Below are 12,765 nucleotides of genomic sequence, written 5' to 3'. Positions count from 1 at the left end.
CTCTCTCACTCTCCCATCACCCCTCTCTCTCACTCTCCCATCACCCCTCTCTCTCACTCTCCCATCACCCCTCTCTCTCACTCTCCCATCACCCCTCTCTCTCACTCTCCCATCACCCCTCTCTCACTCTCCCATCACCCCTCTCTCTCACTCTCCCATCACCCCTCTCTCTCACTCTCCCATCACCCCTCTCTCTCACTCTCCCATCACCCCTCTCTCTCACTCTCCCATCACCCCTCTCTCTCACTCTCCCATCACCCCTCTCTCTCACTCTCCCATCACCCCTCTCTCTCACTCTCCCATCACCCCTCTCTCTCACTCTCCCATCACCCCTCTCTCTCACTCTCCCATCACCCCTCTCTCTCACTCTCCCATCACCCCTCTCTCTCACTCTCCCATCACCCCTCTCTCTCACTCTCCCATCACCCCTCTCTCTCACTCTCCCATCACCCCTCTCTCTCACTCTCCCATCACCCCTCTCTCTCTTTCTCTCTTCCCCCCCCCCCCCTTCCCCCCCCCCAGCCAATCTGGGGCTGATTAGGATCAAAAAGGGGACCTATGGGTAGAGGGTATGGCTGCAGTACTAAATGAGTACTTTGCAGCTGGTTTCACCAAGGAAGACAATGCTGCCATAGACCTCGTGAAAGAGGAGATAATGGAGACACTTGATAGGATAAAAATTGATTGAGGTAGTAGAGAGGCTGGCTGTACTTTAAAGTAGATACATCACCAGGAGTGGATGGGATGCATCCTAGAATGCTGAGGGAATTGAGGACGGAAATCAGAGGTACTGGCCATAATATTCCAATCCTTCATGAATATGGGGGTGGTGCCAGAGGACTGGAGAATTGCAAATATTACACAAAGTGTAAAGATAAACCCAGCAACTACAGGCCAGTCAGTTTAAACCTCTGTAGTGGGGAAGCTTTTAGAAACAGTAATCAGGGACAACATTAACAGTCACTTGGATAGGGATGGATTCATTAAGGAAAGCCAGCACGGATTTGTTAAAGGCAAATTGTATTTAACCAACTTGATCAAGTTTTTTGATGAGGTAACAGAGGGTTGATGAGGGTAATGCGGTTGACATAGTGTACATGAATTTCCAAAAGGGTTTGAGTTCGTGTCACAATAGGCTTGCGGAAAAATTGAAGCCTATGGAATAAAAGGGACAATGGCTGCCTGGATACAAAATTGGCTAAGTGACAGGAAACAGAGAGTAGAGGTGAACGGTTTTTTTGGACTGGAGGAAGGTACACATTGGTGTTCCCCAGGAGTTTGTATACAGTGGTGTTCCCTAGGTGTTTGTTCTATGACCACTGCTTTTCTTAATATATATTAATGACTTGTCATGGGTGTACAGAGCACAATTTCAAAATTTGCAGATGAGACAAAACTTGGAAGTCTAGTGAACAGTGAGTAGGATAGTGATAGACTTCAGGAAGACATAGACAGGTTGGTGAAATTGGCTGACGTAGATTAAATTTAACACAGAAAAATGTGAAGTGATGCATTTTGGTAGAAAGAATAAGGAGAAGACATGTAAACTAAATGGTACAATTCTAAAGAGGGTACGCAAACAGAGACCTGGGGGGGTGTGTGCACAAATCAAATCGTTGAGAGTGGCAGGGCAGGTTGAGGAAGCAGTTAAAAAGACTTGGGGGATGTTGGGCTTCATAAATAGAGGTATATACAGAAGTGTGGAAATTATGGGGCCAAGTTTTGGCCTGAGTTGCTCCTGTTTTTTTGGAGCAACTGGTTTAGAATGGACTATCTTAGAAATTGCAATTCTCGGCATTTAGTTTGTTCCAGTTCTAGTCAGTTAGAACAGCTTCAGTTTGGAACAGATTTTTTTTTTTTCAAAAGTGGGTGTGTCCGGCCACTTACGCCCGTTTTGAAGAGAAGGTGGGGCGGGGAGGTGGGGGGAAGGAAGGAAATGGAGGTGGGGGGAAAGGAAGGAAGGAAAGGGAGAGAAGGGTGGAGGGGGGGGGAGGAAAGAGAAGGGGGGGTGGGGAAGAGAAGGGTGGGGAGGTGGGAGGGGGGAGCGGCAGTCAAGTCGGGTCGGGAGGGAGCTGGGCGTGGGAGGCAGCCTTATCCTCGCAGCCCCAGTGAGGCCATTCGGCCAGGGCTAGGGGCTGCGTGCTTCGGGCCCCTCCCACAGAGTTTTGGGCGCCTGGAGCTACTGCACATGCGCGCGCCCACTGTAGCGCGCATGTGCAGAGGTCCTGGCACTGGTTTCAGCGCAGGGACCTGGCTCCGCCCCCCCCCCACTGCTTGTGCTGCGCCGCGTCCAGCTCCAAAGGACCTGCAGGGAGCCGGAGAATAGGTACGTTTTTTTTTAGGCACACTTTGTTGCGCGAAAAACGGGCGTCCAGGTCGGGGCTGCGCCGTTCTAGGCGCGGCCCAAAACTTGGGCCCAATGATCCTGTATAAAACACTGGTTCGGCCTCAACTGGAGTGCTGTGTCCAATTCTGGGCACCACGCTTGAAGGATGTGAAGGCCTCAGAGAAGGTGCAGAAAAGATTTACGAGAATAATTCCAGGAATGAGAGACTTCAGTTAGGTTGATAGATTGAAAAAGCTGGGGTTGTTCTCGGAGCAGAGAAAATGGAGAGGAGATTTGATAGAGGTGTTCAAAATCATGAGGGGTGTGGATAGAGTAGAGAGAAACTGTTCCCATTGGCAGATGGGTCAAGAATCAGAGGACACAGATTTAAGGTGATTGGCAAAAGAATCGAAGGCAATATAAGAAACAACGTTTTTACACAGCAAGTTAAGATCTGGAATGCACTGTTGGAAAGGGTGGTGGAGGCAGACTCAATTTTATCTTTCAAAAGGGAATTGAATAACTATATGAAGGAAAATAAATTGCTGAGCTACAGGGAAAGGGCAGGGGAGTGGGACTAGCCGAGAGTCAGCATGGGCGCGATGGGCCGAATGGCCGCCTTCCATGCTGTGTAACCATTCTGTGATGCCTGATTTTTGAGACTGGTGGTAGACGTCCTGAAGCTAATGCTGGGTAATAATTCATCTTTGAATTTTGGAGGTCTGTGTATCAAGATGTTTCTTCTTCTTCTCAATAATCTGGCATTCCAAAATATTAATAATTTGTTCTATTGACACTTGAAAATCTAATTCGCTAGAACTCCGATCTAGCTCTAGTTAATGTCATCTAGATAATTATATTCTGCATCTAGTTAATTTATATATTTTTTGTATGAAAATTAAAACTGCTGTGCTGGTCTGCAGTGCTGGTATGATGTGGAGTAAGTGAGATTTAGAATTGTCTTTAAAAAGTGGGGCCATTATATGAGCAGTTGGGTGCAACTAGGCATACACAAAGATTTAAGAACGTTCTTATTTACATGTATGCCCCTTCGTAGGCTTCGTGGGAAGGGGATATGTATTTTCTGTCTTTATATTGGCCCTGAAATCCTGCTCCTCTGCCATAGTTCTGTCCTGAGAATTGCCGAAGTAAGAGAGCCTACATTAGCCATAGCACAGGAGGAGGAAGACTAAGGAACAAACCATATCAAATGAGTATATACCGCAACACGAGTTTTAGAATTTGAATGTTTTTGAGGTGCCATGAGGCAACAATTTGGCAGATGGAGTATAATGTTGGCAAAAAAAAATCAAAGAGCAATTTAAATAGAGAAAAATTGCAAAGTGCTGCAGTACAGCAGAACTTGCGGGTCCTGGTGTATGAAACACAAAAGGTTAGTATGCAGGTATAGCAAGTGATCAGGAATGCCAATGGCCTTTATTGTAAAGGGGATGGATAAAAGCAAGGAATTCTTGCTGCAGTTATACAGGGTATTGGTGAGGCCACACCTGGAATACTGCATACAGTTTTGGTTTCCATATTTAAGAAAGGATATACTTGCTTTCGAGGCAGTTCAGAGAAGGTTCACTAGGTTGATTCCAGAGATGAGGGTTGACTTATGAGGAAAGGTTGAGTAGGTTTGGCCTCGACTCATTGGAATTCAGAAGAATGAGAGGTGATCTTATCGAAACGTATAAGATTATGAGGGGGCATGACAAGGTGGATGCAGAGAGGATGTTTCCACTGATAGGGATGACTAGAACTAGAGGACATAATCTTAGAATAAGGGGCCGCCCATTTAAAGCTGAGATGAGGAGAAATTTCTTCTGAGGGTTGTAAATCTGTGGAATTCGCTGGCTCAGAGTGCTGTGGAAGCTGGGTTATTGAATAAATTTAAAAAAAATAGACAGTTTCTTAACCAATAAGGGGTTATGGGGAGCAGGCAGGGAAGTGAACCCGAGTCCATGATCGGATTAGCCATGATCTTACTGAATGGCGGAGCAGGCTCAAGGGGCCGTATGGCCTACTCCTGCTCCTATTTCTTATGTTATTATGTCCTGAAACAAATCGGAGGAGTCACCTGAACTTTGCTTTACTTTAGCAGGATATATGTTTTATTATGAACTACAATTGCAGAGCTACAAAGTAACCAGTTTTCACCAAACACACCTTAATTGGTGTCATGGTTAGATCATGTAATGTTTGAAAGAACTTTGTTTTATTTGTTTATGAATCTTTTACAGAAGGATCTGATGGGCCATCAAATGCGTTGGCCACTGTGGTCCAGTATGTTCCATTGGAACTCATGGATGGGGTCATTCGAAACTTGACCAATGATGATTGCATCACGGATATAGAGCTGATGACTGCTTTGACCAAGTAAGGTTTTTTTGGGTAGTTGTGAGTTGAGTTTAAAGTGAAAAGCAAGACACAATTATGCTGCAGTATTAATTGTTGCACCTTGGCTGGTAGAATGCAGATTTGCACCCATAACTTCCCCTCCTCCCTGCTACTAAATGCCAAATTTGTGATTTCAGCTGTACCACAGTGAGGAGATACTGAACAAAAGAGCAAGTACATTTCTTCCCATCACCCCATCCCTCCACAAAGGAAGAAAATTGGAGGGGAGTCACCCCAGACTTCTGTGATCGACTTCTTGGTAGCTAGTTTGAGCAGTTTTGGTGAAGGCCTGGAAGTATATCATTCAGTCCTTGGCCAGGATGGTGTATGGAAATTGAAGAACAGGGAGAGAATAAAATTGCTGTGGAAATGAGGAATCTGGGGGAATAAGGGAATGGATGACAAAATTAGTTACCTGGACAACTTGTGAACCTCTTGCTTTGATGATTATTGGAAGCAAATTGCTGGTCCATCTTTTAGGCTGGGAACTAGTATGTAGCAGTGAAAGGCTAAAGTGAGTTTTAAAAAAAAAAAATGTTTTAATTTTTTTTTAAAACACAGTAACTATGTGCTATATCTTATACCATTTAAGGTAGTCACAATGCTAACCAAATAGACATGTCATACAATCATAGAAATTCATGGCACGAAAAGACCATTCGGCCCATCATGTCCACTCCAGCTGAAAAAAAAAGCCACCCAGCCTCATCATACATTCCAGCTCTTGGTCCATAGCCTTGTTGGTTATGACACTTCAAGTGCATATCCAAGTACTTTTGAAATGCTCTAAGAGTTTCTGCCTCCACCACCCATTCAGGCAGTGGGTTTCAGATTTCCACCACCCTCGGTGAAAAAATTTCTCCACAACTTCCCTCTAACCCTTCTACCAATTACTTCAAATCTATGCCCCCTGCTTATTGACCCCTTTGCTAAGGGAAATACGTCGTTCCTATCCACTCTATCGAAGCCCCTCATAGTTTTTACACCTCAATTAAATCTCCCCTCTGTCTCCTTTGTTCCAAAGAAAACAACACCAGCCTATCGAATCTTCCCTCATAGCTAAAATTCTCTAGTCCTGGCAACATCCTTCTAACTCTCCGCTGTACCCTCTGGTGTAATCATATCTTTCCGGTAATGTGGTGATAAGAACTATATGCAGTACTCTAGCTATGGCCTCAGTAGTGTTTTATACAGTTCTAGCGTAACCTCCCTGGTCTTGTATTCTATGCCTTGGCTAATAAAGGAAAGTATCCCATCTGCTGCCTTATCTACCTGGCCTGCTACCTTCAGGGATCTGTGGACATGCACTCCAAGGTCCCTTTGTTCCTCTATACTTCTCGGTGTCCTACCATTTAATGTGTATTCCCTTTCCTTGTTAGCCCTTTCCAAATGCACTACCTCACACTTCTCCAGATTGAATTCCATTTGTCATTGTTCTGCCCATCTTTCTGCAGTCTACAGCTTTCTTTTTCATTAGCAACCACACAGCCAATGTTAGTATTATCTGCAAACTTCTTAATCATACTCCCTATATTCAAATCTAGATCGTTAATGTATACCACAAAAAACAAGGGACCTAGTACCGAGCCCTGTGGAATCCCACTGGAAATAGCTTTCCAGTCACAAAACCACCAGTCGACCATTACCCTGTCCTTTCTCCTTAACCTGAGCTAATTTTGGATATATTTCCCTTAGATCCCATTGGCTTTTACTTTTCTGACCAGTCTGCCATGTGTGGGACCTTGTCAAAAGCCTTGCTAAAATCCATGTAGACTAGATCAAATGTGCTACCTTCATTGACCCTCCATGTTGCCTCTTCAAAAAAATTCAATCAAGTTAGTCAGACATGACCTTCTCTTAACAAAGTCACGCTGACTGTCCTTGATTGATCCATGCCTTTCTAAATGACGATTAATACTGACTCTCAGAACTTTTTCCAATAATTTGCCCACCACTGAGGTTAGGCTGATTGGCCTGTAATTACTCAGTCTATCCCTTACTCCCTTTTGTAAACAACGGTACAACCTAAACAGTCCTCCACTCCTCTGACACTATGCCTGTAGCCAGAGAGAATTGGAAAATGATGTTCAGAGCCTCCGCTATTTACATAAGAACATAAGAAATAGGAACAGGAATAGGCCATACGGCCTCTCGAGCCTGCTCCGCCATTCAATAAGATCATGGCTGATCTGATCATGGACTCAGCTCCACTTCTCCGCCCACTCCTCATAACCCCTTATTCCCTTCCGCCCACTCCTCATAACCCCTTATTCCCTTATCTTTTAAGTTTCTGTCTTAAATTTATTCAATGTCCCAGCTTCCACAGCTCTCTGAAGCAGTGAATTCCACAGATTTACAACCCTCTGAGAAGAAATTTCTCCTCATCTGTTTTAAATGGGCGGCCCCTTATTCTAAGATCATGCCCTCTAGATCTAGACTCCCCCATCAATGGAAACATCCTCTCTGCATCCACCTTGTCAAACCCCTCATAATCTTACACGTTTCGATAAGATCACCCCTCATTCTTCTGAATTTCAATGAGTCGAGGCCCAACCTACTCAACCTTTCCTCCTAAGTCAACTCCCTCATTCCCGGAATCAACCAAGTGAACTTCCTCTGAACTGCCTCCAAAGAAAGTATATCCTTTTTGTAAATATGGAAACCAAAACTGCTGCAGTATTCCAGGTTGTGGTCTCACGTATACCTTATATAGTTGTAGCAAGACTTCCCTGCTTTTATATTCCATTCTCTTTGCAATAAAGGCCAAGATACCATTGGCCTTTTTGATCACTTGCTGTACCTGCATACTATCCTTTTGCGTTTCATGAACAAGTACCCCCAGGTCCTGCTGTACTGCAGCACTTTGCAATCTTTCTCCATTTGAATAATAACTTGCTCTTTGATTTTTTTTCTGCCAAAGTGTTTTGCCCACTCACTTGCTTCTCTTAACAGCCTGGAACACATTTCATTCAGACCTGGTGATTTAGCTACTTTCAAAGATGTACATCCGTTTAATATTTTGTCTCCCACTATGTTTAGCCCATCAAATATTTCACACTCCTCCTTAACTACAGTGTCAGCATCACCAAGCTCCATGCCAATATTTAGTTATTCTAGGTTTGGAAATGTAGGGTTGGAGTTTTTAAATAAAATTCTGTTTTTTTTTGTAACCGCTGAATCATTCTTACCTAACCCTCTTCTATCCCAATGGTACAATTGTTAACTTTCTTAAAAAGAAAACTAACATTTTGAGCTAATTTTTTTTTCTTCAAACTCTAATCTCAATGATCTTGGTGAAGAAATGCTGTTCATTGCTTCATTCTGTTTTAACTGTTATGCTGAATGCGTTTTATTGCTGCCATGTTTGTTGAATTGTCTGTTATTTGGTTCTGAAGTTAAGTCCCCTATCAACTAACGTGTGCCTCCTTGTTCAGTTTCTCTTAGTCCCAGTTACAGGAAATGTTAATGCTAAACACGAGATATGTAGGAAGTACTGCATCAAAATTCCAATATGCAATCTATACTAATCGAATAAATCTTCTCCCCTTCCTCTTCTATATAATTTATTATATATATTTACCATTTGTATCTAAGCCTTTATGGATGATGCTTAAATTAATTTGATTAAAACTGGTCTGCATAACCCAGCCTAAGAGCTTGATTATTGACCAAAACAACTCCGTAAACAGTAGGAACAACTTAAGTGAGGAAGTTGAATGAGGTACAACTTAATTCTTACTTGCCAGAGACATCTAAAACTGAATTGGGCACAGAAATTTATTAACATTATTAAACATCTGCTATACTATGATTAATAGCAGTATTAATGCTAAATTATTTATACATTTTGAGTCTACTTCAACTTTTCTCTTCTAGCAGGCACTGTTGCTTGGGTGTAAGTGTTTGGGTTTTTAGAAATAACACTCGTTTTTATATAAGACTTCTTTAGATTATAAAAGATAGAATGTTCAAAGATAATTCTGTTTTCATCTAATGGCAATTTCTCACTTCCTTCTTTTCTAAATTGCAGTATGGTTGACTGGCTTTCATGGCCATTAGTCAAAAACATAGACAAGTGGATTATTGGCTTACTCAAAGGCTTGGCTGCTGTAAAAAAGTTCAGCATTTTGATTGAAGTCACACTTTCAAAAATCGAACAGGTCAGTTTCACCTCACCAGGGTAATTCTAAAATGATTGGAGGTCAACACCTAAAATGCACAAAAATGGATTATTTAGAATAATCAGTTTTTGATGGAGGCTAAAATGCCATATTATGAAAAATGTCTATTGTAGATCAATGGTTGATGCCACAATAATGTTGAAATTTTTCTTTAATTGCCAAAACTGTAGTACACTTAACATTTAGATTGCAATGCAGCATTTGCCAGACCTCTGAACATTGAATAATAATGGAACTAGGAGGTGCAAGATAGTGCTTGAAGTGATGATTCTCTTTTAGCCACTACCCCTTGGGGAGCTTGCAGTGTGCTAAATTGCATGCTCTTCTTACCTGCATACTGTTGCACCGCTCAGCTGCTGGCCTGTGTTAATTCACCCAAATTAACTTTGTAAACATTATTACTTGATCTGTAGTGATAAAATGGCTGCTGATGATGGCTGTAGTAAAGAGTTGCAACAAGCCACAAAAGATCAAATGTGACAGAAAAGCGGATAAATAAATTATGAAACACTGGAGCTGGGTAGTTGACCCCACTTATTTGAAAGTTAATTAGTACTCTGCATAGTTGGCAATTGGAATTTTGCATCTTGGACCATTTCCAAATATACTACAAATTTGCTATTCTTTCTTCCTCCTCCAGGATTTCGGTTTAAATTTAGTGCAAACTAATGGGATAAAAGTCTTCAGGTTATGCAGGATGTAAGGCTCCTACATGAAATGATTGAGTACTTTGACTTGGCTCCGATTGAGTACAGACTCATTGCATAATCCTGCTTATGATTCAGTACTTAATTGCCAATTTTACTTGGGCTGCCGTGGGAATTGGTGCAGGAGGAAAGAATTACAGTGGTGCAGTCGTTAATCCTTTTCTAATGTTGGGTTTAAAGCAAATCAGTTAAAGCTAATAGGAGCTTTACTCTGGATGTGGTTTGTGGCATTTCTGACCTGATATTGTTTTAACATGGTGACAAGGAGAAAAGACACTTTCCCTGCACACAATTTGATTAGATAATTTTATTGAAATGCTTTGTCTCAGATGAGTTTTAAAATATTTGAATTTGTGTTTCCTGAGTAGATTTAGAAAATATTAATTCCCGTCTATTCAAGTTCTTTGGTTGCAGTATGTTTTGTATAGAATATATGTTTGGGGATATTAGATGGAACAGTGCTTTGGTTTTTTCTGTTGAAACTTGGGATCAAATCACTCCCAAAGGTTGAGTCTCTGCTGGTTTCAAGACTTAAAAGTTAAATGAGTCTCGGTCCAAGTCCTGTTGGGTACATATCCAGAACACAAAGCTATTCTTAATTTGACAGTAACTGGCTTACTCAGAGGTACAAGGATGACATTATGTTGGTGCGACATTTTGTTAGCAGTAAGTTTTGTTCTGTATTTCACTAAAGCAAATAATTTCCACAGTCTACTTATAATGAATTAAGAGGCTAGAATACATTAATGTACAACATTTATATTTTCTGGAAGATGTTGATGAAGTGTACTTTTATAATGCATAATGTCTCAAAAGCAAATTGGTTGCTACATTTCCATGTACTACACCAATGACTACACTTTTTAAAAGTACTTCCTTGGCTGTGAAGCTCTTTGGGACATTCCATGCTATATAAATGCAAGTTCTTTCTTTAAACCAGCCATTGATGTAAGCTTTATATCTTCTAGGTGTTCTCGAGGTTATTTTATCCAATTGTCAGAACAGGATCGCTTGATGTGCTGAAATACATGCTGCTTAGTTTCCAACATTCACCAGAAGCTTTCCATGTGGTAAGTATTATTAGTTTTGGTCTGCGGGAGGGGGAGTTGGCGGGTTGGGATGGTGTGCAGAAGAAAAGTATCTTTCTACCATTTACTAGAACCTTTGCATCAGAATGATCAGTTTATTCTGATTTTAACATTGTACAGAACCACTTTTTCATGGCTATAGATTTGGAACTAAAACAGCATTACTTGCAGAAAAAAAGTGATACTTTTTAGCAATTCAAAGTTGTTTCTGGACACTATTTGAAGTTGGCCTTGAGTAGAATAGTTTATTTAAAGCAGTTGTGCTAGATCACTAGCTGTGGTAGACCTACATTTTGAGTAGTTGTGATCTGAAGGTGCAGATTTGGTTTTGTCTATTTCTCTATTCAGCTTCAGAGCTGAGAAATTATGAAGAGATGGGACAGAGTAGATGGGAATTAGCTATCGGGTATGCTGCAAAGATGGCCATGCAGTAGGTCGCCATACTGGATTATTTTTGACCATTAATGAGCAGTTTAGTGCAAAAGTGGACTATCTTCACTGGGTAAACTTTCATTTCGCTGTGACAGTGACATTGTCTTTAGTAAATTTAATGAAGGAGCGTTAAACTGCTTAACACTTACAAAAAAGAAGTCATGAAGCTAGAGATCTTTAAAATAAACAGTACCCTGGGGGTAGAGTTTCCGCTTAAGGCGCAATCTAGGATTGTTTTGAGGTTTTTTTTCCTCAAGTTTTCGCTCAAGCTCATTTGCCATGAACCAGTGCAAACGGGCAGTGTTCTAGAACCTCACTTTAAAAAAAAAAAAAATCCTTGATGTGTTTGAGTGGTAACTTGGTGCAGTTTGATTACACCAACTGAAGGATGGGGTTTATCACAAAATGTAAGCATTTTAATCAGTCCACCATCTGCGAGTAATCTGATTTTTAAATAACTGAAAATGACTTTTTTAAATAAAACCTATACAGATCCATTCTTTCGTATGGTAGCAGCAAAGCAGATCAAATGTCAACATCCAAGTTAGATATCCAGGCCAAAACTTCCGGCGTAACAGCGTGGATATCGTGTAGGCTGCCTGCGAATTTCCTCAGAGGGCAGTGCTCAATGATGTGCTCTAGGGTCTGATCAGGAGCTCCACAGTCGCATGATAGGGATGTTTTAATCTTCCATCTATGGAGAAGGTGACCGCATCAACATGTCCGGTTCTATCGCGGTTGATGGTTGTCCACTGTTTGCGAGGAAGGTTTGATTTGCTAGATAGATTGGTGTACAGTAGTCAGTTTCTTAAATGAAAAACAACTATTCAAAAGCTTTTAAAACGTGCTTATTTTAGTGTCCTTGCGCCAAAAAAGCATCATTTTATAGCATCCTCTAAGGTCCACAAATTAGCAAGTTAGTGGAAACTTGCAATGGTGATTAATTCGATCTGGGGCATAGCCTGTTTTGTGGGTGGGGCTGACTTCTAGCGTGATGTTTTTTAAACCAGCGCAAAAGATCGCAGAAATTCCATTTGCACTGAATGTAACTTGCACTTAAATTCTGCAATTATTTGCACTGGTTTGGCTGAATTCAGGTGAATTTGCACCGGGAAAAAAAGCGCAACCCTAGCGGAAACTCCAGACCCCTGTTTTTACTAACATTGGATGATGGTTTGCTGCTACAGAGCAATAGGATGTCAATGTGCAGCTATGATTCTCAACATTGTAAAATCCTGAATATAGTTATGCCATGCGAAAGGAGGTACGCAGGGAAAGGATGTGCCTCACCATGGAATGAGAAGCTGGACAAGTAAATTACACCAGATGACACTTGAGCATTTCCTTGTGCTCAAATTGAACAGTGAAAGTGGATTTCTTCCATTGTTACTGTCACAACAAAGGGTTGTTAATCCTTCAACAATAACTTCTGCGTGATTTGGGCACAAGTGGTTTATACAACAACAAGCTTTAATATATATTGACTCAACAGTGTCTTCAGATTACATTAGTGACGAGTAAGTAATACAGCCTGGTTCCTAGGTCTGGGGTGATCAGTCCTGACTCCCTTGGCTGCCTGCTCAGCTGTGGACTTCGGACTTTTGGAAGTGGGGTGCTCTATCTTTATAATC

The 12,765-nt window shown here is 41.5% G+C and overlaps 1 protein-coding gene across 1 annotated transcript in view; it reads left to right on the top strand.

The window, feature by feature from the left end:
• The first annotated feature begins 756 nt into the window (after positions 1-756).
• LOC139274619 (ubiquitin carboxyl-terminal hydrolase 35-like) overlaps positions 757-12,765 on the top strand; it is a 95,536-nt gene continuing 83,527 nt past the window's right edge. The window contains exons 1-4 of the mRNA XM_070891297.1: positions 757-787; positions 4,570-4,705; positions 8,757-8,886; positions 10,583-10,684. Coding sequence (XP_070747398.1) covers positions 757-787; positions 4,570-4,705; positions 8,757-8,886; positions 10,583-10,684 — 399 coding nt within the window. The remainder of the gene's footprint in view (positions 788-4,569; positions 4,706-8,756; positions 8,887-10,582; positions 10,685-12,765) is intronic.

Source organism: Pristiophorus japonicus, chromosome 10 (assembly GCF_044704955.1).
Source record: "Pristiophorus japonicus isolate sPriJap1 chromosome 10, sPriJap1.hap1, whole genome shotgun sequence".
NCBI lineage: Eukaryota > Metazoa > Chordata > Chondrichthyes > Pristiophoridae > Pristiophorus > Pristiophorus japonicus.
This window is presented reverse-complemented; position numbering and strand designations above follow the sequence as displayed.